At 37.9% G+C, this 26,715-nt stretch overlaps 1 protein-coding gene and 1 long non-coding RNA gene across 5 annotated transcripts in view; one reads left to right on the top strand and one right to left on the bottom strand.

Moving 5' to 3' along the window:
• The window catches only part of CCDC90B (coiled-coil domain containing 90B), a 38,463-nt gene that overhangs the window by 1,510 nt on the left and 10,238 nt on the right, over window positions 1-26,715 (bottom strand). The window contains exons 4-8 of the mRNA XM_047692610.1: window positions 13,627-13,728; window positions 12,971-13,012; window positions 12,813-12,884; window positions 12,682-12,735; window positions 11,190-11,304 (exon numbers count right to left, since the gene is read on the bottom strand). Of these exons, the coding sequence (XP_047548566.1) occupies window positions 11,190-11,304; window positions 12,682-12,735; window positions 12,813-12,884; window positions 12,971-13,012; window positions 13,627-13,728 (385 nt within the window). The remainder of the gene's footprint in view (window positions 1-11,189; window positions 11,305-12,681; window positions 12,736-12,812; window positions 12,885-12,970; window positions 13,013-13,626; window positions 13,729-26,715) is intronic.
• On the top strand, window positions 492-21,690 carry LOC125079159 (uncharacterized). Of its 4 annotated transcripts, none has more exons than XR_007121060.1 (3): window positions 492-555; window positions 3,518-3,584; window positions 4,621-12,760. It is a non-coding gene; the product is annotated as an uncharacterized LOC125079159 (long non-coding RNA). The 4 variants fall into 4 exon arrangements; XR_007121061.1 differs by lacking the exon at window positions 492-555 and adding an exon at window positions 21,163-21,690 and having other exon boundaries at window positions 3,381-3,584; window positions 4,621-9,412; XR_007121059.1 differs by lacking the exon at window positions 492-555 and having other exon boundaries at window positions 3,388-3,584; window positions 4,621-4,771; window positions 9,120-12,760.

Below are 26,715 nucleotides of genomic sequence, written 5' to 3'. Positions count from 1 at the left end.
CATTCATCCATTTGATCCTGATACTCTTTACCATGTTCCATGGCAGTGTGCTGAGCAATTACATACATTACCTTATTTAACCACAGTTAAACCATGTAAGATTGGTGATATTATCCCCTTGTAGAGATAAGGCAACAAGTCCAAAGTTACAAACTGCTGGCAAGTGGTGGAACAAGGACTCAACATTACGCGTACCTGAGTCCAGAGTTATTGTTTAAAAACCATTCTGTAAATCTTAGCCCTTGCCCGAGCTGAAGGATTCAATCTGATTTGTCATTTCTTGAGCCGTATAGTGTTGTGTAGGTGGTTATGTTCTCTGCTAACCCAGACAGCTGATAAATTTTCTTTGCCTGCCAAGTAAACATTTATTTACTGTGAAGAAGGAGGCATTTCAATCGTTTTTAGAATATAGAACACAATGGTTACTATATTGAAGTTTCTGTTGTGAGTGGTTACCATGTCTCATTGGTGTTATTTTGCTACCCAGGCTGCTTTCCCCTTTGTTGTTTACCTTTCATGGCCTGTCAAGGACACATCCCTACATAGGATGCTCAGGTGAGCATGTACATGGTATCTCATAAGTGCTCTGTAATGTTAGCTTATCTTCTTACTTGTCTGTTTGGAATAGAATCTGCTGCATTAACTATGCAGATCACAGGGAATGACCATTATCTTACAGCTCTTATCTCCTTGGCAATAGTGACTTGGGTCAAAGAGTGGTGTCTGACTCCAATAGGGCCATTCACACACCTTCCCAGGGATTTTCTGAATTGTAAATAAGGAAACCGATAATTTTTCTTGGTTGGTGAAACTCGAATCATAGGAGTCTAGAAGCTACTAACAGTCATGTTTCCAATGGAGGGAAAAAGATGGCATAAGAGAATGAGGCAGATATTCAGAGACAAGATACGGAGTAAACTGTGATTCCAATTATCTCTAATTACAATTATCTGAGGTCAAGCTTTATCTATCTCTGCCCTTCCATAATTCAATATGTAAACTAATACATTTTCTTTTTATGCCTAAGTTAGTTCAAGTTGGATGTATGATCACTAAAAGTAAGAGTCGTGACTGACAGATGCTGGGAAACCAAATAACCAAACTGATTACAATTTGTAATTTTATGGGGATTTCTTCTCTAAGGAAATCCCAAGATCTTGAATGCTGGGGCTTTATTAGTATCTTTTTTCATTTCCCCCTCTGCTCTTGATTAAATTCAGTATGTGCATAAGTGGAATATTACTGTTTTCTTGGCAACATCTCAGGTATTCTACACGCAATGGATCCACTCATGATGTTAATTTACCACCAAGAGTATGGGATTTTAACTTCCTAAAAGGCTTAACAGTACAGCAGCAATAACAGATTTGAATGATAAGGTAGCAGAAAGAAAATGCCTTCAAATGGCTGGTTGCAAATCCTTTGTGAAAAAAGGAAAGGAAGTAAACTCAGAAAAAGTATTTTTGTAAACAATGATGTATTAAATTCTTTTGTCACTGCCACTTAATTCCATTCAATTCTGCCTTACATTCAGCCACTACTGAAAGAAAGCTTTCTGGAGACCACCATCTTCAAACTGAGGGTAAAAGGGACTTTAAGAGACCCATCTAGGTAAACACTCTAGGTCAAGAGAGTGGAATCTGAGGCTCCTCCTAACCTGGGCTGCTCTGAGATCTATTTTGAAAATGGGAATGAACACTGCAAACTGGGCTATTTTGTAACTTCCCCTGAGCATCACCAGTGAACTGAAGATCTCTGGTTCCAGAGACTTTGCTAGAATAGTCGTTTTCAAAACTTACTTTAGCCTTAGAACTCTTTTTCAAATGAATCTTCAACAGAAGCTAGGTATTTTAAAAAGATAAAATATGTTAAAAGATTCAAGTTGAAGAGAGGAAGGGGAGGTATTATCAACTGAAGGCTAGGGGCTCCACATTTACTCTCAAGAGGCTGTCCAGCAAACCACTGACGGTATAATCAGTTTTATTTTGGACAATTCAGTAATATAAACCATTTTAGATGTGCATATCTTTTGGTCCCCCAACTTTAGATGTTCCTGAACAATTATACAGAACTACTAGCATAAGGGCACAAAGATATGTGTGTGTGTGTGCGCGCACACACATGCGTCACACACATGACTGTTGGGTACAATATCATTTCTAATAATGAGAAATGAGGAGCAGAATGTTTGCTAACAGAGGTCTGGAGAAATTAGAGCATTTTCATACAATGGAATACTTTCTAGTAAAAAGATACATATGTACAGATATGCAAAGAAACTCAAAACATTTGGTTAAATTTGAAAAAGCTGTGGTCTGTATAATACAAATCTAGTTATTACTTGTAATAATCTGCAATACTTATATACAGAAAAAAAAAGCCTAAAAAGAAATATATTCTAATAGTAAAACATAACTTTTTATAAAAAGAAAGAAAGTACTATGAAAATAGGGCACTCTTCTCATTCCTTTGGGTCCTGTAACTGGGTCAGGTCACAAGGTACTTGAGCTCAGTATGTGACAATCTAATTTTTGGGTCTCTAATATTTGTGCTCAGCTGGATTCAAAGTAAAAGGTAATTTTCCCCCTATGCTTGCCATGGTTTTTGCCACTGTTTTAGTGACCTTTTTCTGTAAGTCCCCTTAAATCCTTATGGAAGAACATAGGAATAAAAGTAAAATTTTCATTTTGTTTCCATTATGGAACAACCAATTTATTTCTGTATCACTTCGTACTTGTATTTATGTATTTCTTTGATATCCATATGCCTTTTCCTATTAGTAGGTTGCAGAATCACCCATTAAACTTATATCCTAAACTTAGTGCTGTTAAACTTCTATTCTTCCAGCACTGCCCAATGATAAAGGAAACGTGTTCTAGATCCTCTTTTTTTTTTCTTTTGTGCTCCATGGTTACCCTGGGAGATAGGAGCTAACAGGTCTCAATATCAAATGACAACAATTACTTTCTCTGACAAAACATTAAAAGGAAAACCAGGGGCCCCAAATGGGATCACTTAGGCCAAGTCCCCAGACTGGAACTTAGTATCTGACTGTAGTTTGAATCTTAGTGTGGTCTTAACCAGTCAGCCAGGAGTTTTGTGGATCAGCAACAAGTCTGCCACATGAGTCCTCTCCATCCCCCACAAGATGATGTAATCTGCAAAAGATTCCTGGCTCTTCCACTAGGGGAAAGTGACTGCCAGGAATAATCCTTTTGCTGATAACCCACTTGCTCCTCTCTCCTTTTCACCTTTTTTCCCCCCTTAAGTTTTATTTAAGTAATCTCCATACCCAATGTGGGGCTCAAATTCACGATCCCAAGATCGAGAGTCACAAGCTCTCTCAACTGAGCCAGCCAGGCACCCCAAAACCGTACATTTTGTACAACTTCTGGGAGTTCCCCTCTACTGGCTAAATAAGATGCTGCCCAATTCAGGAAAGATTTAATACAGCCAATTAGATCCTCAAGTTTACTCAGGTTTTTTTTTTTTTTTTTTTTTTTTTTTTTTTTAACAGAATTGGCTGGCAGTGGTGGGATCTGAAGCAAATATCTATTGGCATTTAGGAACAATGAGAAACACAGGTATGGCACCCTGCAAATGCTGAGAGTTCACTGTCTTTCTTGCCATATGGGGGCCTTTGGTATGTCAGTTTCAGCTCTGCTTTTTGGGTTCAAGCTACCCATCTAATTGGTGTTCCACTCCAGGCTTGACGACATAGTCTAGACTAACAAAGGAGGCTCTACTGGAGCACCAAACCTCAGCCCTTGGTTCAGTCTATGATTCCATGTTGGAATCCTTCCCCTAAATCCTTACTGGGGTTTACTGGTTTAGTCCTTTCCTCATTTCTAGTCCACAGTCCCTGAATGAAGTCTGCTTGAGTCCAGTTTGGGAAGTGCTGGTGGTACGCATGGCCTCTTGGACAGTCTGCAGTGACATACTTTGGATACTACTGCTCGTGTGCTGAGGTTCATGTTTGTTTGTCTTTTATATAAAGGCCTTTAACTTTTCACAAGCAAAATAAGACATTTCATTGTTTTGACTCCCCTAAGTTTAAAGGATTTATACCAGGATGCTTTTCTGATTCAGGATTCACTCCTTTTGGCAGATCCCTATTTCCCTGTTTAGGGATAAAAATAAATGAGGCTATGGTCATGAACTTCTCCTTATTTCTTAAATTATTACAAAATCTGCTGCTAGAAAATTAGCAGCCCACCAAAGATCCTTAGATTCTGTAGCCAAAATTGTCCTTGATAAGAGACTAGCGTGATTATATTTCAGCTGAGCAAAGTGGTGTCTATGCTCTGGTAACCACCTGTTGTGCCTCGACCAACACTTCCAGGGAAGCTGAAACTCAGTTACAGAAGATCAAAGAATAAGTTGTTTGGCTTAAAAACATGATTCCCTCCATAGTCTGTGACTTGATTTTGACTGGTCCCTATGGATCTTCCTCCCCTTTCTATCTGTAGGATCTGTAACCCCTCTCTTTAGCTCAGGATGTCATGTAAGCCTCATGTTGCTTGTCTTGGGATTTCATGTCTGTGGATTCCCTATGTACATATGAAACCAAATTTGAATTTCTCCTGTTAATGTTTCATGTCAATTTGATTCTGCGTCCAGCCCGAAGAACCTCGAAGGGCGGAGGACATTCATCCTTCCTGATAGTTGACATAAAAAGCAGGGGATGCTTTAAACTCACTGGATACCACTCTCTCCCAGCATTGCTGCAGCAGAGAGATCCTTGGGAAATCTGACATATAGCCAGCAGAAGGTAAGATTTCTTATCACCTCTGTCTCCTGGAATCTCTATGAAGTCTGAGTCAAGAGCAATAGTGGTAAGAACCCTTTTTCTAAATGAAAATGAGCAGGAGAAACTATTTGTGGAACTAGTTCCTTGGGCTTAGTGACTCTTGGTAAATCTGGTAGAGTACTCTTTGGTTACTGATCTATTTCATCCCAGGACCTTTGTTTTCCTGTGTCTTTTATGTCATTTGTCATAGGTGAGGTAAAAGCTGTTGCTAAGGGACATCTTGGAAGCCAAAGCCACCAAACTGGTGGGGATGGGTTTGGCACTTAAAAGCCAGTAGAGTGCTTGCCACCTAGCTCAGAGACTCCAATGCTAAGATAAGTTGGTCATGGACCTTAGATTGACACAGGTTACTTGCCAACTTCCAGAAAGCTTCTGTGCAACAAGGTATACTATAAAACACACAATCCACTGCATAAGCCTCCCAGGTATTAGTGTAGCTCCAAGAGACCCAAGGCTTAGCTATAAGAAAAACTGGATGTTTTTTTTTTCCTTTTGTCTTATTCTATGTCCTAAGAGCTTGGCTTTGTGACCACTGAGAATATTCTTTTTGGTCTCTGCTATCTAGAGGGTGTACCTTGATGGCCACTTGAATAGGCGGGTTCTCAGTCTGTCAAGCTATGCCAGCTCTTAGCAGAGTTTCTTGTGAGAGGTCCCAGGCCATGGGGACATTTGTTCACTGTTACTGCTGGAAAGTCCCATTCCTAAGTGGCACCTGCCTGGTGTCAGAGATTAGTGGGTTTGTGACAGGAGGAGTCTCAAATTTTTGTGGGAGATCAGAGACGGTTTTCACTGCATTATCCTTACTACCTGTGCAATAAAGGCCTTTACTTCCTTAGATTAATTTTGGATCACGGGGGCTACATTATCTCCACTCTTCTCTGAATGCCTTTGGTTAAGCCATTTAGTTACTTCTAACAGATGTGAGTTACTACTGATAGATCTCATTTGTCAATGCCTAGACAGTGGATCCTTTAAATTGGCTATATTTTAAAAATATCTATTTAAATGTAGCTCTCAATTGTATTTGTATAATGGCTAGCCTTAGGGACTCCCCTGACAAAATGAAGAGAAATCACACTTCAGACAAAAATCAATGTCCATATCCAACATAAATGCCCCTTCTTAAAATCCAGTCTCATCTGACTGTTTCCACGTCCATTTCCCTACAGGATTAACAGAGAACTCTGGCCTAATCTCTAGGTTAAAAGTATACAGGTTGCTCATATAAATGCTGAAAGCCAGAAAAGGAATGTTAACAAAAGCACCCAACACTGGCAGTAAGGGTCTCTTTGCTTCTATCTTTCAGGGCTCTGAAATCAGGCTCTGCCAGTTTCAGGCATTTCTATGCAACATCCTTTAGAAGTAGATCCTAGACCACCTGCCACAAAAGAAATTGTGTTCCCTGGACAGCAGAAAATCTTTTAAACTATAAAGCCTTTTCACCTCTACTTTCAGAAGATCCTACCAAATTTAGAGAAGAATTAAAAAGATTAATGGCTACTCACAGCCCCTCTATGGAGAGGAACAATGACCACAATTTTTCCTAGCTCCTCCTACAAAAGGTTTGCAAAGGGCCAATACTCAGGGGCTAATAGAAAAGCCAGGGTTGAACTATACACCCAGAAAAAAGGGTTTTGTTAAAGTGCTTCGGAAAGATTTTACAAAAGCATAAAGTTTCTGATTCTAATTTTAGTTAAAATTCTGATATAAAGCAAATTTAGTTCCAAAAACAGGCCAATCCCCTGACATTCAGGACATAATCTAATTCTGTGGGAATTAGTAACAACTGTCTTTGTCTTACAGATCTCTGAAAAAGTAGAAATGTAACTCTAGAAACAAAGCCCACCAATAGCTCTTAGAATGTCTATAGCTTTATAAGATTACAATATTGAACAAAACTGTCCTGCACTTAAGAAAAAATGCCAAATCTTAAATAGCAATCTGAAACTCTGAAGGAAAAAACTTGTTTTGCTTTCTTTCACAGTCCCTTGAAATTCTTAGGTCTTTAAAATGTAAACACAATCCACAACTGCCTGTGACTGAAAATTAAAAACGCAAACTTTTAAAAGGGCTCTTGTGGCAGACTCTAGCACCTTTGATAACAAACTGGTACATTCTATCTCCACCTTAGAGAAAACTTGGATGATCTCTTCAAACCTCTGGGATGTAAATTTCCTACCCCTATCATCTCTAGGATAAGAGAGCCATTGTTTGAAATACCAAGGTCAGGGAGAAGTTTTTTCATTGGGGTGGGGTCTTTGGAAATCAGGCCTTTAATTAATGTCCTCTAGACAGGTGTGAGTAAAAACAAAAGTTATGAAGAAAAGGTGCAAAGAAAAGTCTTATATTTGTCTATATATGCTATAAATGTGAGATTTTTTTCTACCTCTGGATGGTAATACCAAAATTTGTAAAAGAGCTCTATTTTAGTTGGTTTGAAGACAAGTGCTTGTTAAGGACTGGGTGTTCTAAAACTCAGAAAGCTAGAAACTAATCCAAATATTTTTCAAGTTCATGTGATTATTTAGTATTGTTGGTTAAAGACATATCTATTATGCATGTGTTTAGAAAGAGTTAAATATGTTCATGTTACCTTTTTTGCAAAACTTAACAGAAAATAATTTTAGGACATTGGTTGACTTTATTTTCTGATGAAGTTTTGTGGGTAGTCTGAACACAATTGTTAAGAACAAGTAAATAAACATAAAAAAGGTTTGTATGTAAACTTTTAAATTTCTTCCAAAATCTTTGATAACCTGAAACTTTAATGTTTTGCTAAGTTAAAATAACGAATTAAGATAAACTCATTCAATTATCTACTTCTTTATTATAGAAAGACTAAAGATAAATTTGGATGTTGGAAAATGTTTTGTGCTTTGCTATGAAGGACATGTTTCTAGACATTACAAACAGTTCACAACTGCTTATAACAGTTTTCACTAGAAATTAGTTTCTAAGAGTTAAGGGGAAAACTATATGTAGGGAAAAGTCATAGTATGAGGAATAAGAACTGTGTCCTTGAACTGCAGTATGCAACCGATGTTGGCCTTCTCTGACTTGAAGTCTCAAGTGAGCAAGGAGAAATCAAACAAGCAGAAGCAGAAAACCAGTTAAAACAGAGGCATGCAAGCAATATTTTCTAACAATCAGATATGAGAGAAACTTCAGTTTTAAGGACTGTAACAGATTATACTTTGCAGATACAAAGGAGAGAGGGTATATGTGCTCGTAAGCAGTTCTGAGCAGTTCTTTTCAGAGCAATATGAAAGACTGTCTCCCAGGCTATAGTCCTTGGTGAAACCAAAAAAGCATTTACTAACCTACTTTGAGGTTGGTTTTCTTTCAGCTGACAAAACATAGCTTTGCTGGACGAAAAGATAATTTTGTCCTAAAGTGAGGGCGGTTATTTAAAGAGGGAAAACTTAGGACAAAATCTGAATGTAAAAAATAAAGCTGGATAAGGTTTACGGAACAGTAAGTTTAGAAAAGAATTTTAGTACTGATCAGTACTGGCTAAGATTAGGATGAATTTAAGCAAGCAAATAATTTTCTTGAACTATTGGTCTGCTCTTAGTAAGAAACTGTAAACAAAGCTTTTCTTTACCTTTAAAGTCATCTGCCAAGAAAACAAGGATTCTGTGTTTGGTTATCTTTGAAGACTTAAGAAAACTGAGTCAATATTAAAAGAGCTCAATTTTGCTCACAACAATGTAACCACTTCTCTTTGCAATCTTTTATTGTCACTTGGGCTAAATAATTACATGGTATTTCATAATAATTAAATGTTCAAACCTTTTAAATACTTTTTATATGTTTCTGGATTATAAAAAACTTTAAAAAATTTTGTGAAAAGGTGCTATAGTAAATTGCAGCGGAAGCATTGCAAAGTGACACTAAACCCTCTTAGATTGTTTGTATAGACATGTTAGTAAAATTAGTGAAACTCCTACTAAAAATCTGGTATCTTCATGTGTTATCTTGAAGTGTTGTATATTACAAACAAAACAATTTCCTTATCAACTGCATTGTTAATGAAGTCTAATTAGATCTATAACCATGGTCATCTTTAAGTTACTCTTTTACTCTGATGGTAATGCAAATGTCCTCCGTGAGACTCACATAAAGAACTCTGAGCACAAGTTTCCAAAAATCTTAAAATCATAAATCTGAACCAGGTAAGAATTTCTGAACTAGTAAAAAACAAAAACCAGATTCAAGCAGAATAAGAATAAATCAGACTGAACGAACTAAGAATTATTTTTATGACTTTGAAACACTGCTGACTTTTTAAAATGTTTTGTTTTTTCAGACTGAAGGAAACTTTTCTTAAGCTAACTGATTTACAGCAATTTGGAACATTCATCTCCAGCATCCAGAAACCCATCGAGTATTCTAAGAGTCCATTCTCCTTTTAACAGGACACAATGGGTAAACTGTGGTTATATGATCCAGGCTTTGACTGCAATGTCCTATTTTAGACACAGATTTACACAGACTCAGATATGACCAGACAGCTTTAAGGATTTTATGGAGCCTATAAAGCCCCCTTGTAAATATCAGCCTGATAACTATTGCTTACAGAGTTCTCAGCAACTTTACCAGGTAAGAAAAGAAGATCATTTCCTGGCCAGTGCAGGAACCTAGAGAAAAGAAGAATTCACCCAAATCTATAGGTACTGCAGGTGAAGTCTGATGGCAACTGACAATTTAATCTGGAGATTTCTTACGAATAGTTCCAGCAAAGCAGGTTTAAAGAGCCTATATGGTCAAGTGCTATTCTTGCTGCACTTATGTAAATTAATCAGGCCATGTTCTTTTAGGACCTTAATTAGTGTCAATTTGGCTATCTTTGGTAGAAATGGTGATTACAAAAAGAAAAACACACCTGTGTATTAGATTTTAATACTGCTCATCAAAAACTGGACTAGATCCAGATTACCTCTAGTTTCCTCCAATGACTAGCTACAACTCTCTAAACTCATATTTTCAGTTTTTCTCCTACCTTTCTGACTTGGAATCATTTGAGAACTAAAACTGCCCTCTTCCCTGAAGCCCTGCAAAGCAAATAAAAACAACTTGAGGTAACCTTCAAAAAAATCACACTAACTCCCATCTAGACCCTCTGCATCCCTGTTGTTCTAGGGGCCACTCAAAAGATCAGAGATATGTGGACTCTAAACCAGGAAAATCTGTCAGACTGTCACTCCCACTCCAGCTGAGGATATGTCCAGCTGGACATCTAGAAGTCAGGACACCTGATTGATTATTTAATTAAATCACAGCCTCACTTTAAGAATATACCTTTATCATGGCCTCCTGAAGTGAGATTATAACTGAGCTGATCTATTGACAGTACTAAAAGACTGATTCAACAAGATGGAACAATCTACCAGGGCTCAACTTTATGTGTGTGAAACTTCAGGGATGTCTCAGAGGAAACTTCAAGTGCCAAGGGCAGGCACTAAGATGGGCCACTTTGTCTATGCCCATCACTTTCAGGTAAAAGCAGTCAAAACCCAGCAGATTTAGGAAAAACTCCTTACCTCCCCACCAAATGCCTATGTTTACAATTACAGAAAGGACAGCCTATACCCTGAGACAGCTACTGAGATTCCTCTTTACCTAAGATGCTTATTTGTGTAACAGCAACCTTTATTTTCCAAACATCTCCTCTCACCTTCCTGCTAATGGCTGTCCTTCCCTTTATATCCTCAGAACCCCCCCATTCTTAGCTCAGGACGTCATATAAGCCTCACATTGCCTGAATGTCTTTGGAATTTCATGTCTGTTTTCTCCTGTTAATCTGTCTCATGTCAATCTTAGTCCAGCTAGAAGGGCAAAGGACATTCTTCCTCCCCAATAATACCAGAGAAAAGAACAACATAATGGTAACTGAGAGCAGCACTAATGTCTTAAATTTTGATCACATTTTTCAGTTAAGCTGAGATTGAGCAAAGGGGGAACTGTTAAACTACAGGCCCCAAATGGCGTCACTTAGGCTTCGTCTACAAACCAGGGCTTAACACCTACATTAACTGCACTTTCAAACTTTCTCAGAAATGTAGTTTTAACTGAATAATGGGAGATTTTCCGATGAGTGATAATGGGCCCTCTACACAGAAGGTAATCTGTGTAAGACCCCTTGTTTTTATCCTCATGGGAAAGTGAGCTTGCTTGGAACAATCCTTTTCTTTTGCTCGTAATTTTCTTGCCCCACCTTTCTTCCTATAAAAACCTTCCATTTTGTACAATGCATCGAGCTTCCATTCCTTCTACTTGCTAGATAAGAGGCAGCCCAAATAATTTTTAAAAAGTGAATTAGATCTTCAGATTTACTCTACTGATTTTTGTTTTTTAACAAGAGAGCAAATTGCCTTACCTGCAAGGTAGCGAATTGTTTCAAGCTTGTTAGACTCCATCAGTGTTTTCAAAGAAGCAATTTCAGTGTCAATCTTATTACTGGTCTCGGAAATAATACTTCTGGTTTTGGTATCCTGCAGAAAATAAGAAAGAGATAAATTTTGTCCCTGTGAATTATGGACACAAACATTTACATTAGAAACCCTTACTTACGGGCTAACTTTGTATTGCAAAAGTCTTAACAGGGGAAACAGTAAAAACACAGTGATAGAAAAAACATATGAACTTAGTTACAAACTGACAAAAAGAATATACTACTTTTGATATCTGGAGATCATTATTATTGATTTCTTTGGATTAACCTATTTTGGGTACATACTACTAGAAGCCTCAGTTAAAGATTTGAGACCTAAAATATATGATAATAAACTAAGAAGGAAAAGAAAAATTTTAGTCACAAAACTATAAACACTTTATAAAATCCTTAGGATATCACAATGAAAACTTATACACAATCTAAAGAAATCTCATCCAGATTCATAATGTGAATTGGCACCAATATTAAAGGGAATGGCAGAAATGCTTTTGTGGAGTAATACCAAATGCTATGTGTACAGGGGCTAAGGGGTAAGTAGAGAGATAAGATGGCATATGGAGCTTAGAAATGAGCTCTCAGAGAATTTGATTTCCTTGTTTATTTCTTTTATCCGGCCAAGAATAGACCAGAATAGAATACTTGGAAAGACAAATGAGGCCTTCCCTTCTATTTAATTATAATTAAGAAAGAGTGATGCTCGTTGAGGCACATGTGTGGCACAATCAGTTAAACTGCCACTCTTGGTTTTGGCTCAGGTTGTGATCTCAGGGTCATGAAACTGAGCGCTGCCTGTGGCTCTAAGCTCAGCACAGAGTCTGCTTAAGACGTTCTCCTGCCCCTCTCTGGCTCGTGCGCTTTCTAAAATCTTAAAAACAACAAAAAAAGCGTGATGTCTCTTGTGGTGGAATGCAGACCAAACGGTTCTTAACTTGCAGGCTGACTCAAAAAGCTGGGTCTTACTTAAGCCATAGAGATTAAACAAGGATCGCAACTTAGGGTTAGGGAAGGTAAACAGTTGTAGAATATGGAGTTTAGAATCCAGGGTCACATTCTGGCTCCAACACTTAGTAGCTAGGTGACTTTAATCTCCCTGTGCCTCATTTTCCAAACTAGCAAAATGGGAATAAAGAGGGCCTTAAGAGGCTAAGGAGAATAGAAGTAAAGCAAGTAAAACAGTATCTGATACATAATAAGCATTCAATAGATAGTTACTGTTAACCTCTGCCTTCATTTAAAATGCTAATTGTGAATCCTTGTCTTTCAAAAAATAGTTCTTTTGTTTATAGAAATAATTTAGTTATAAAATATGTTACCAGGAAAGCTAGATTCTGACAGAGATCACAGTTCAGGTACAACACATATAAGCAGTTATACATGAGAATGGTATAAAAGACATTTTTACATACTAGTTTACCTTGCTGGTAAATTCTGTGGTTGCTTCCATCAGTTTCTTTTCTTGATCTGTAAACTAAAGGATATGATGAATCAGGAGGTTAAAAAAAAAAAGGCTAAGTTACCAAGAAGGCACATTTAGAAGCACATTACCATATCAGTTACTCTGCTCCTTTCTAGGTTGATGTCCAGTTTATTGTCTGCTCTGATTTGACTGGTTTCATTCTTTAAAGAAAATAAAAATATTAAGAAATCTCATAATGTTCTGAAATTAGTAAAATATTCTGAAGTGCTTAAGTACTTAAACTTACGATCAGTTGTTGCTTCACTTGTTCCAATTCAGTTTTCATTTTCTAGTTATAAAGAAAATCACATGCAATTGCCATTACACCAAACATCTACAGCATAATTTATTCAACAAATCTGAAACTCTGCAATAGCAAAAACTGGACGATATCTATACATTTCTAGTCAAGGATTAAGTATAACTACACAAAAAAGGAAAATATTTCATCATATTCAAAAAATTTTTATGAACAGTTAAAAAAAAAGGTATTCTTACTTTTAAACCATGACTGATATTCAAAATTTAAAAATATTTAAGCTAGTAAACAAAATTCCAACTGAAGTATAAAGTTTTCTTTTAACTGACAAAAGTTAGCACAGAATCATGTAAAATGGAAAATGTCCCATTAAATTCCGAGAACATTATAATGAGCTGTAAGAGAAATTTTACATAATAAAGAGCTCAAAGATTTTCCCTTCCATATGACTTGTATACGTGTAAGGTATAACCCTTAATCTTTGTTCAAGAAACTGATTTATACATAGAAACTTAGTTACAGTTAAACATGTAGTATACTTTGATCTATGACCACATAAAATCATTATTTGGTCCTACTCCTCACCAAGTGGAATACATGTGAAATCAGTTATTTTATTAGTAATAATCCAAAACCTGTATCACCTGATTCTCTGCTCTCAGATTTGCAAATTCACTTTTTTCTAGGATGACCATGTCTTTCCTGATGGAGTCCAAATGAGACATTAGTTGTTGTACTGTTATTTCCTGGAAAGCAAAATTAAAGTAACAATGATAATGAATGTCATCACCTTACACAGAATTGTATTCATGAAATGTAGAAGAATCCATTGTTATGCTACAAGGTATAATGTTGCTTGGCTAACTAAACAAAACCAAACCATGTGAAAACTATCAAAATGAAAAGTTCTAGTCCAAGTTTGCCACATAGGAAGACCCTGAACTCAGCTCCTCCAACAAATTACACCAATTTCCTCCTGAAGAACAATAAAGGGCTAACCTAACAGCTTCTGCACAGCAAGACAGACCATATACAAAAAGGCAAGAGAGAGAAAGAAACATAGTCATGAAGGGAACCCCCAAACCCACTGAGAACCACAGTGGAGGGGATAATACTGAAGGACTATGAGCAGATCTATCTGCCCTGGGATACAGAAAAAACAATGAGGTTTCAAAGGGTAACTAGAATATAAAAGATCCTGCCCCAGAACTCTGCCAAGCAGTGTAGGGGCTTGTGAGGGGCTGGTGAACATCACTGTCTTCCCTGTCCACCCTGAGAGCACACATACAAGCAGGTCTGGACACCACAGCCAGCTTACCACTTCAGCAGCACCAGGCCCCTGACCCAAACCAACACAGTGTCCGTGAAGGTGGCCCCAGCAGAGACCCCAGCAGAACACCCATGGTCCGTGTTCCCAACAGCTGACTCACCAAGGTGACATAAGCACAAAGCACCCCAGAATAATCCAGATCCCCACCACTTCACCTCCAGATAACTCGCCAGGACACCCCCGGTTCAGAGCATCCCAGGCCCTTCCAAATTAGCTCACACCCAACCAGGGTGCCACCTGCACGAAGGGTCTTGGGAAGCCCTGGCCCATGCTCAGTAAAACTCAAGTTGTCCTGCCCAGGGCACTAGCTCCGTGGAGAGCCCCAGGCTGCCCAGAATGAAACCTCTTTAGCTTCAGCTATCTTACCAGGCAAAAACCCTGGGAATGCCTCCAGACAATACCTACTATAGCACCAGCTGTCTGGCCAGGGTGCACTCTATGTGGAGAGGCATGAGACTGTCCTGGCCTGTACGTGCTTTGGTTCTGTACATCCCACCAAAGTGGCCCTAACACGAAGTGCCCCAGGACCCAAGCCCATGACATCCACACATTCAGAAAGCCAGCTAAAGTCACCAGGCACACATTCTCCACAGGCAAGGACTACACAGTATCACTCTACTTTGGAAAAGTAGCTGTTGCATGTAATTCACAGAAAAAAAAGTAAAGCAAGAGGAGGAGACAAAAGAGTCTACTTCAAACAAAACCAAAACCTTGGAAACAGGACTAAATAAATGGAAATAAGAAATATGCCTAATAGTTCAAAATTATGGACATAAAGATGCTCACTGGATTGGACAATGGGGTTGATAAACTTACCGAGAACCTGAACAAAGAGAAAATTTAAAAAGAACCCATCAGAGTTGAAGAACACAATATCTGAAATGAAAGATGAACTAAAGGGAATCAACAGATAAGAGGATAGAAAAGAACAGATTAGTGATATAGAAAGAGGGCAATGGGAAGAACCCAAGCTGAACAGTAAAAAAAAAAAAAAAAAAGTTAAGGGATCTCCTGGACAACATCAAGTGAAAAAACATTTGCCTTATAGGGGTCTGAGAAGAAGAAAAGAAAGGATGCGGGCAGATAAGTTATTTGAAGAAATGACAGATGAAAACCTCCCTTACCTGGGGAAGGAGACAGACCTCTAAGTTCAAGAAGTATAGAGAAGCACTGAAGATGAGCCCAACGAAATCCACACCACAAATAGTAATTAAAGTGTCAAAGATAAAGGGGAGAGGTTTAAAAACCAGAAAGAGAGAAGCAGTGAGTTATATACAAAGGAAATCTCAGACTATCAGCTGATTTCCCTGCAGAAACTATACAGGCCAGACGGGGACAATATGATATATTCAAAGTGCTTAAAGTTGTAAAAATCTACAACCTGAATACTCCACCATCATTCAAAACTGATGAATTTTCCAGAAAAACAAAATTTTAAAAAGTTTATCACCTTTAGAGGCCTTATAAAAAAAATACAAATGGTAATTCACAGACCTGTACCCCTGGGGCTAATATATGTTTATAAAAAAAATAAAAAATTAAAAAAAAATACAAATGGGGGTGCCTGGGTGGCTCAGTGGGTTAAGCCGCTGCCTTCGGCTCAGGTCATGATCCCAGGTCCTGGGTTCGAGCCCCACATCGGGCTTTCTGCTCAGCAGGGAGCCTGCTTCCTCCTCTCTCTCTCTGCCTGCCTCTCTGGCTACTTGTGATTTCTCTCTGTCAAATAAATAAATAAAATCTTAAAAAAAAATACAAATGATTTCTTTGAGGGGAAAAGAAGAGGCCATAATTAGAAGAAAATTATGAAATGAAAACTTTCATGGGTTAAAGTAAAGTAAAGGTAGTACAACACTTAAAAAATATACTTGAAGATTAAAGATAGAAGTAGTAAAGTCCATTATATTTAAAAATCAGTTAAGCGTGGGGCGCCTGGGTGGCTCAGTGGGTTAAATAAAGCCTCTACCTTTGGCTCAGGTCATGATCCCAGGGTCCTGGGATCCAGCCCAGCATTGGGCTCTCTGCCCAGCAGGGAGCCTGCTTCCTCCTCTCTCTCTGCCTGCTTCTTTGCCTACTTGTGATCTGTGTCTGTCAAATAAATAAATAAAATCTTAAAAAAAAACCAGTTAAGGGGGCGCCTGGGTGGCTCAGTGGATTAAGCCGCTGCCTTCGGCTCAGGTCATGATCTCAGGGTCCTGGGATCGAGTCCCGCATCGGGCTCTCTGCTCAGCAGGGTGCCTGCTTCCCTCTTTCTCTCTCTCTGCCTGCCTCTCCGTCTACTTGTGATCTCTCTCTGTCAAAATAAATAAATAAAATCTTTAAAAAAACAAACAAACAAACAAAAAAAAAACCAGTTAAGGGGCACCTGGGTGGCTTAGTGGGTTAAGCCTCTGCCTTCGGCTCGGGTCATGATCCCAGGATCCTGGGATCGAGCCCTGCATCGGGCTCTCTGCTCAGCGGTGAGCTTGCTTCCTCCTCTCTGCCTGTCTCTCTGCCTACTTGTGATCTCTTTCAAATAAATAAATAAAATCTTAAAAAAAAAAAAACAGTTAAGCACACTCAAACTAAAAAGATATAAAATATGACAACATATACATAAAATATGGAAGCAGGAGATAAAAAAGTTTCTTTTAGAATGTGTTTGAACTTAAGTAACCATCAACTTAATACAGACTGCTAAATACTTAGGATGTCATTTATGAACCTTATGGCAACCACAAACCTAAAACCTGTAAGAGATACACAAAAAATAAAGAGAAAGAAAGCTAAGCAAAACACTAAAGAAAGTCAGCAATCACAAGGAGTGAGAGCATGAGACCAAGAAAGAAATGGAGAAGAACTACAAAAGCAACAAAATGGCAAAAAGAACATATATATCAATAATTAAATGAAATGGTCTAAAAGTTTCAATCAAAAGACACAGGGTGACAGATTGGATTTAAAAAAAAAAAGACCTATCCAAGTGTAGTTTATAAGAGACTCACTTCAGTACTAAAGAAACATACAGGGGTGCCTGGGTGGCTCAGTGGGTTAAGCCGCTGCCTTTGGCTCAGGTCATGATCTCAGGGTCCTGGGATCGAGCCCTGCATTGGGCTCTCTGCTCAGCAGGGAGCCTGCTTCCCTCTCTCTCTCTGCCTGCCTCTCTGTCTACTTGTGATCTCTGTCTGTCAAATAAATAAATAAAATCTTTAAAAAAAAATAAAGTTTAAAGAAACATACAGACTTAAAGTGAAGGGATAGAAAAAGATAACTCTATGCAAATTGATAGGGGGGAGCAAACCAGAGTAGCAATAATTAAATCAATAAAAATAGACTTTAAAATAAAGACTAACCACAGACAAATAAGGGCATTACATGATAATAAAGGGATCAATCTAACGAGGTTATAATAATTATAAATATCTATGCACCCAACACTGGAGCACCTACTAATACATGAAACAAATATTAATAGATAAAGGGAGAAAGTGACAGTAAAACAATCCTGGGAGACATTAATACCCCACTTAGAACAACAGATAGATCATAAAGAATGAAAATAAATAAGGAAACAGTAGTTTTTCAGCCAACATATTAGACCAGAGGGACTTAAAAGATACATACCCCCAAACAACAGATTATCCATTCTTTTTAAGGGAACACATTACATTTTCCAGAACGGATCACATGTGAGGCCACAAAACAAGTCTCACTAAATTTAATAAGATAATTCACAGTAATCTTTTCCAACCACAACATACAAAAACTAGAAATAAATCACAAGAATAAAAGTGTAAGAAACAAATACATAGAGGTTAACAACATGCTGTGAAACAACCAATGGGTCAATGAAGAAATTGAAGAGAAAATAAAAAAAATATATGGAGACAAATGAAAATGAAACACAATGGTTTAAAATCATTGGGGACACAGTGAAAGCAGTTCTAAGAAGGAGATGCGTAGTGAAACAAGCCAACCTCAAGAAACACAAAAAATTTCAAAAAAATAATCTAACCCTACGTGTAAAGAAACCACAAAAAGAACAGAATAAACCCCAAATTAGTAGAAGGAAGAAAATAATAAAGATGAGAGTAGAAATAATTGAAATGGAGACTAAAAACCCCAAAAGAAATAGAATAATGAAACCAAGAGCCAGTTCTTTGAAAAGATAAAAGTGATAAACTTTTAGCCTGACTTATCAAGAAAAAAAGGAGGACACAAATAAAAAAATGAAAGAGGGTAAACAACTGACACCACAGAAATACAAAAGATCAGAACAGAATACTACAAAGCTACATGCCAGCAAAATGGCCAACTACAAGAAATACATAAATTTCTAGAAATATATAAACTGTCAAAACTGAATCACAAAGAAATAGAAAATCTGAAGAGACCCATTACTAGTAACGAAATTGAACTGATGATCAAAAAACCCCAACAAACAAAAGTCCAGGACCAGACAGAGTCACAGGTGAATTCTATCAAACATTTTTCTTTTTTTTTTTTAAATATTTATTTATTTGACAGACAGAGATCACAAGTAGGTAGAGAGGCAGGCAGAGAGAGAGGGGGAAGCAGGCTCCTCACTGAGCAGAAAGCCCGATGCTGGGCTCGATCCCAGGACCCTGGAATCACGACCTGAGCTGAAGGCAGAGGCTTTAACCCACTGAGCCACCCAGGTGCCCCAGAATTCTATCAAACATTTAAGCAAGAGTTTAACACCTGTTCTCCTCAAAATATTCCAAAAAATATTCGAAAAAAAAAAGTAAGCTTCCAAATCCATTCTATGAGGCCAGCATTACCCTGATACCAAAACCAGTCAAAAAACTACAAAAAAAGAAAACAGGCCCGTATCAATGATAAACACAGATGCAAAGTTCTCAAAAAATATTGGCAAATTGAATTCAACAATACAGTAGGAGGATCATTTACCACGATTAAGTTTGATTTATTCCTGGGATGCAAGGATGGCTCGGTATTCACAAACCAGTCAATGTGGTACATCTCATTAATAAGAGGAAGGATAAAAACCATATCATCTTAATAGGTGCAAAGAAAGGCGTTTGACAAATTATATTATCTACTCATGATAAAAACTCTCAACAAGGTGGGTGTAGAGGGAACAAACCTCAACATAATAAAAGCCATGTATGACAAACCACAGTTAACGTCATACTCAATGGTGAATAATGGAGAGCTTTTCCTCTAAGATCAGGAAAAAAATGAAGATGTCCACTCTCACCAGTTCCATTCAACACAGTACTGGAAGCCCTAGCCACAGCTATGGGGCAACAAAAAGAAAAGGCACAGAAGTGCTGAAGAAGTAGTACAACTGTCACTCTCTGTAGATGAAACTATACAAAGCAAATCCTAAACTACACCCAGAAAATCCTCAGCCCTAAACACTGACAAAAAACCCCTATTAGGAATAGTAAATGAATTCAGTAGAGTTGCAAGACAGAAAATTATTACCCAGAAATCAGGTGCATTTCTATACACTAGTAACAAAGTGGCAGAGAAATAAACAATTCCATTTACAATTGCACCAAAAAGAATAAAATGCCTAGGACTAAACTTAACCAAGGAGGTGAAAAAACTGTACTCTGAAATCTTTAAGATGTTGATGACAGAATTTGAGGATTACACACAGGAAAGGAAAGATATCCCAGGCTCATGGACTGGAAAGATTCATATTGTTAAATGTCCATACAACCCAAAGCAATCTATGAATTAGATGCAATTCCTATCAAAATACCAACTGCATCTTTCACAGAACTGGAATAAATAACTGTAAAACTGTACAGAATGACAACTTCAAATAGCGGTAGTAATTTTGAGAATGAACAAAGCTGGAGGTGTCACAATTCCAGATTTCAAGATATACTATTAAGCTACTGTGATAAAAACAGCCTGGTACTGGCACAAAAACAGACACACAGATCAACAGAAGAGAGTAGAAAGCCCAAAAATAAACCCATGCTTATATGGTAATTTTTTTAAGAAATATTTTAAAGATTTATTTGACAGAGACAGCTCACAAGTAGGCAGAGAGTAAGGTGGGGGTGGGGGGGGAGGGGAAGCAGGCTCCCCACTGAGCAGAAAGCCTGATGTGGGGTTTGATCCCAGGATCCCGGGATCATCACCCGAGCCGAAGGAAGAGGCTTTAACCCGTTGAGCCACCCACGCTTATGTGGTAAATTAATCTATGACAAAGAAGGGCAAAAATATACATTGAAGGAAAAGACAATCTGGTTAGGAATTTCTGGACCAGTGTCAATGAGTCTGCCACATGGGCACACTCCATCCCCCTAAGGAAAGATGATGCTCTCTGCATAAGACTCCCTGCTTTTCCCCTAAGGGACAATCTTTTTCTTTTGCTAATAACTTTCTTGCCCTACCCTCCTATAAAAACCTTTCATTTTGTACAACTCCTCAGAGCCACACTGTATTTGCCAAATGAGCTGTTGTCTGATTTATGAATCATTTAATAAAGCTAAGTCGATCTTTAAATCTGCTTGGTTGAGGAGTGCCTGGCTGTCTCAGTTGGTAGAATGTAACTCCTAATCTTGGGGTCATGAGTTCAAGTCTCACATTGGGCACAGAGCTTACTTAAAAAAAAAAAAAAATTACTGGTTTGAATTTTTGCTTCTTAAGCCATTTGGTGGGCAGTGAGGGAAAGCAAAGCAAACTTCTTCTGGCAGCATTCAAGGAGAATGAGAAACAGAGACATGGTACCCACAAACCCTTTGAGTTCAGTGTTTCCTGCTGTTTCTGAGGGCTGTGGTAATTTCCTCTTGTTTTTGACCTCTATGTGCTCTCTCTCTGTTTTGTGTTTTTCCATTCAGCTCCTGACCTAATTGGCTTTCCTTTACAGGGCAGGTCAGCTTGAAATGGCAGATGGTTATGCTGGAGCCCAGTTGAGCCAGCAGAAGGGTCTTCCAGGAGCCAAGGCCTTCAGACAACAATTCCCCATGTGGAAAACCCCAGCAAGGTTCTATCTGAATTGCTGATGGTATACACAGGGCCTTGTGGCCAGATGAGAGTACTTCCAGTATGTTCAGGTGCAACGTTTTCTTGTTTTATGTAAATAAAGGCTCTTGCTAGCACGTATCTAGAAGGCCAAAGAGCCACAAAAATTGTTGGACAGAAGTCGAGCATTTAGAGGCTGTTAGACTGTTTGCCACCTCAAGAAGATGTCATACAAAAAATAATAGCTTTGGATAATGGACTTTTTCTAAGATTTAATGAAGTTTTTGTAAGTAATTTAAATATAATTGTTAAGAACAAGTAAATAAAAGTTTTAGATAACCTTTTTAAAGAATCTCCCCAATTCTTTTTGGTAGTATAAAATCTTAAAGTTTTAAGTTAAATGATGCGTTAAATTCATTAAATATCTAGATCATTTCCAAATATGACAAAATACTAAACCATTAATTACTAAACACTGGATAGAACTAGGGTGTAGAAAAAATAATTATAAAAGGTTTATGAAAAAGGAATTTAAAAAAATATTTTATTTATTTATTTGACAAAGAGAGAGTCACAAGTAGGCAGAGCAGCAGGCAGAGAGAGAGGGGGAAGCAGGCTCCCTGCTGAGCAGAGAGCCCTATGCAGGGCTTGATCCCAGGACCCTGAGATCATGACCTGATCCGAAGGCAGAGGCTTAAGCCACTGAGCCACCCAGGCATCCCAAAAAAGGAATCATTAAAAAGGAATTTTAATGTGTAGTCAAACTGCTTAAGATTAACATAAATTTATTTAAAAAAAAATAACTTTCAATATGATAAGTAAGCTGGTGCAAGATTAGAATTTAGCTTTCTATTAAAGGGACAACGTTTTCTTGGACTATGGGTCTTTTTTTTTTAAGACTGTAAAAGTTCCTTTCTCTTCTAAATCTTAAATTTCATAATGATCTGTTATCTTATTCACGCAAGTGCTTTGGAATCTTTTTTGACATTTTTGGGGCACCTGAATGGCTCAGTTAGTTAAGTGTCTGACTCTTGATTTCTGCTCAGGACATGTCAGGGTTGTGGAATCAGCCCCATGTCCAGCTCTGTGCTCAGCATGGAGTCTGCTTGTAGAGTCTCCTTCCCTCTGCCCCTCTCCCCACGCTTGCATGCTCACTCGCTCTCTCTCCAAAATAAATAATTTTAAAAAATATTTTTTGATATTTTTGACAAACTTTTCCAAATCAAATTCTAAATGAAGTCTTTTTGACCTGGCATATTCCAAAGGATTTGTTAAACCAATCAGGCTTATTTGACATGTAAATTACATGGAAAGCATTGTCAAATAAATAATATGAAGCCTTCTTTATACTGTATTTGTAAAATTGTGGTACATGTAGACAATGTCCATTCTGCTTCTGCAAAAATGGCACCTCACTGCCAGACTTTTGCACTCCTAACATCCTTGTAACATGGTGACAGTGTACTCCTAAATCAGAAAAATTAAAATGGGTAAGCAATGGTTATAAACTGAATAAAGAGTCAGGCGTATGGGGAGGCTTAAGACAGAGGCCTGGTTCTTCCTGGCTCCCTGACAAATTCCATCTTCCATTTTTTGCATACCTTCACCCATGGTAGTACATTTAGATGACTTCAAATTACAAATAGGTACTGGGGTGAAGACTAGTGGAAAACTACAAGAACAGTCTACCAGCAGGGTCTGACCTGTCTGGTCCACAATCACTGGAAAAATTGTTTTTGTTTGTTCTCAGACGCTTCATATCTCCTTCTGGACCTTCTGAATACCAGCAGCCAAACTTCTACGGCCACTTAGTATGGGCTATCAGTGTTCTTGTTCTTGTATGTGTGTTTTCAGGATGAGTTAAAGCCTTTCCCTGCTGCAAGGCTCATGCCCTCAAAGTAAAAACAAAACTTTAAAAAAATGTATTTCTCACTTAGGGTGTACTTTCCACTACCTCCAATGATCAAGGCACTCACTTTGTGGACATACATCACAGGAACCTCAGAAAAAAACCTTACAAGCTTCTTGGAATTCTTTTAGTATACTACCTTCTGCTGATTCCCTGTTGTCTTATGCTGGTATGACCAAGCTACAGTAAATCTCTCTGTAATGTCTTATGGTCAAGCCTATCATCAGCAGGTTTAAGAAGTCTTCCTGGATCCCAATTCAAAAGAACATGTCAGTCACAGTCTAGAGCCTAGTGACAGGGTATCATAACAGGTAACATAAGAGAGGAAGATAGCCTTTGAGTCCTGTGGACAGGGACCAAGTGCTCCTCACTACTGACAATGCTGCAAAACTAAAAGATACTAGAGACTCTAAATGTAATTTATGAGGAAGATAAGTATCTGACATCTTTTCCTTTACACTGGTATTGGCCAGCAAAAATAACGCCTTCATCTGTATCTCCTAATACAGTTGTTAAAGGGGTGGTAACCTCTTCAGTTTGGGCTAAGAAAAAACATCTGTGTCCCTAACTTTTCATAAGTAGAATTACATTTCATTAAAAAAAAAAAAAAAAAAAAAAAAAAGAATTACATTTCATTGGTCAATTCCCACTGTTGAATTAAAAAAAGACCTACCACTGGGGAGCCTGGGTGGCTCATCTGGTTAAGCATCTTTTTTTTTTTTTTTAATTAAAAAAAAAATGTATTTATTGGGTACCCGGGTGGCTCAGTGGGTTAAAGCCTCTGCGTTCAGCTCAGGTCATGATCCCAGGGTCCTGGGATTGAGCCCCGTATCAGGCTCTCTGCTCAGCGGGGAGCCTGCTTCCCCCCTCTCTCTCTGCCTGCCTCTCTGCCTACTTGTGATCTCTGTCAAATAAAAAATGTATTTATTTGTGATTGGGTTATGTACATTGGGGAGGGTATGTGCTATGGTAAGTACTGTGAAGTGTGTAAACCTGACGATTCACAGACCTGTACCCCTGGGGCTAATAATACATTATATGTTAATAAAAGATTAAAAAAATGTATTTATTTGACAGAGAGACAATCACTGGTGGCTCCAGTGAACAGAAGTCCAGGACCAGATGGCTTCACAGATGAATTCTACCAAATATTAGAAGGCGAGTTAATACTACTCTTCTCAAACTATTCCAAAAAATAAAAAAGAGGAAGGAAAACTTCCAAATTCATTCTATGAGGCCAGCACTACCCTGATACTAAAAGTAAAGACACCACAAAGAGAACCACAGGCCAGTATCTCCAATGAACGCAGATACAAAAATCCTCAACAAAAATACTAGCGGGGGACCTGGGTGGCTCAGTGGGTTAAAGCCTCTGCCTTCGGCTCGGGTCATGATCTCAGGGTCCTGGGATCGAGCCCTGCATCGGGCTCTCTGCTCAGCAAGGAGCCTGCTTCCCTTCCTCTCTCTCTGCCTGCCTCTCTGCCTACTTGTGATCTCGAATAAATAAATAAAATCTTAAAAAAAAAAAAAAACCTAGCAAAATGAATCCAATAACATATTAAAAAAATCATTCACCACCATTATTTCTGGGATACAGGATGGTCCAATATTTTCGTATCAATCAATCATATTGTGATAACCTCACAATAACAGAAAGGATAAAAATCATATTATCCTTTTGATACAGAAAAAGCACAAAGCACAAAGACAAAGTACAACACCCATTCGTGATAAAAAACTTCAACAAAGCAGGTCTAGAGGAAACATACCTCAACATAATAAAGACCTTTATGAAAAACCCACAGCCAACATCATACTCAGGGGGGAAAAACAGAGCATTTTCTGTAAGGTGAAGAAAAAACAAGGATGTCCACTCTCACCACTTTTATTTAATATAGTCCTAGCCACAGCAATCAAGACAACAAAAAGGAATAAAAGGCATGCAAATTGGTAAGGAAAAAGGAAAACTTTCACTATTCGTAGATAACATACCATACACACACACACACACACACACACACACACACTATATGTACTAGTACTAGTATACATATATATATACTATATGTACTATATATAGATATGTATCTATATATATTTAGAAAACCCTAAACCACTAAAACTGATAAATGAATTTAGTAAAGTTGTAGGATACAAAAATCAATGTACAAAAACCTGTTGTATTTCCATACACTAATAATGAAACAGCAGAAAGAGAAATGAAGAAAATAGTCCCATTTACAGTTGTACCAAATATAATAAAATACCTAAGAATAAACTTAACCAAGGAAGTAAAAGACCTGTACTCTGAAACCTCTAAAACACTGATGAAAGAAATTCAAGACAACACACAGAAATGCAAAGATAGGGGCACCTGGGTGTCTCAGTTGGTTAAGCATCTGCCTAGGCTCAGGTCATGATCCCAGGGTTCTGGGATGGAGTTCTGCACTGGGGTCCCTCCTCACCAAGGACTCTGCTTTTCCCTCTCCCTCTGCCATTCCCCCAGCTCATCATGTTCCCTCCCCAGCTCTCTCTCAAACAAATAAATAAAATCTTGAAAAAGAAAAAAAAAAAAAAAAAGCAGAGATATTCCATGGTCATGAATTGGAAGAATAAATATTGTTAAAATGTCTATACTACCCACAGCAATCTATACATTTAATGCAACCCCTATCCAATAGCACTTTGCACAGTACTAGGACAAACAATCCAAAAATTTGCATGGAATGACAAAAGACCTTGAATTGTCAAAGCAATCTTGAAAAAAACAAAACAAAACTGGAGGTACACAATTCCAGATTTCAAGTTATATTACAAAGCTACAGTAATCAAAGCAGTATGGTAGTGGCACAAAAACAGAACAGAAAGCCAGAAATAAACCCACAATTACATAGTCAATTAATCTTCAATAAAGCAGAAGACAATACGCAATGGGAAAAAGACAGCCTCTTCAACAAAGGGTGCTGGGAAAACCAGACAGCTATAGGCAAAAGAATGAAAATGGACCACTTTCTTACACCATACCAAAAACAAACTCAAAATGGATTAAACACTTAAATATAAGACCTGAAACTATAAAGTCCTAGAGGAGAGCACAAGCAGTAACTTCTCTGACACTGGCAGTAGCAACATTTTAAAAATATGTCTTCTAAGGCAAGGGAAATAGAAATAAAAATAAACTATTGGGATTATAACAAAGTAAAAAGCTTCTGCACCGCAAATAGTCAACAAAACTAAAAGACAACATGCTGAATGGGAGAAGATATTTACAAATGACATGTCCAATAAAGAGTTAGTATGCAAAATATATAAGAACTTAGACAGTTGAACACCCCCCAAAACCAAAATAATCCAATTAAGACATAGGCAGAAGACATGACAGACATTTCTCCAGGGAAGATACGCAGATGGCCACCAGGCACATGAAAAGATGCCTAATCAATATCACTTATCATCAGGAAAATGCAAATCAAAAGACAATGAGATATCACCTCATACCTGTTGTAAATAGCTAAAATCAACAAGAAACAACAAATGTTGGTGCGCATG

The sequence above is a fragment of the Lutra lutra genome, chromosome 10, assembly GCF_902655055.1.
Source record: "Lutra lutra chromosome 10, mLutLut1.2, whole genome shotgun sequence".
Taxonomy (NCBI): domain Eukaryota; kingdom Metazoa; phylum Chordata; class Mammalia; order Carnivora; family Mustelidae; genus Lutra; species Lutra lutra.
This window is presented reverse-complemented; position numbering and strand designations above follow the sequence as displayed.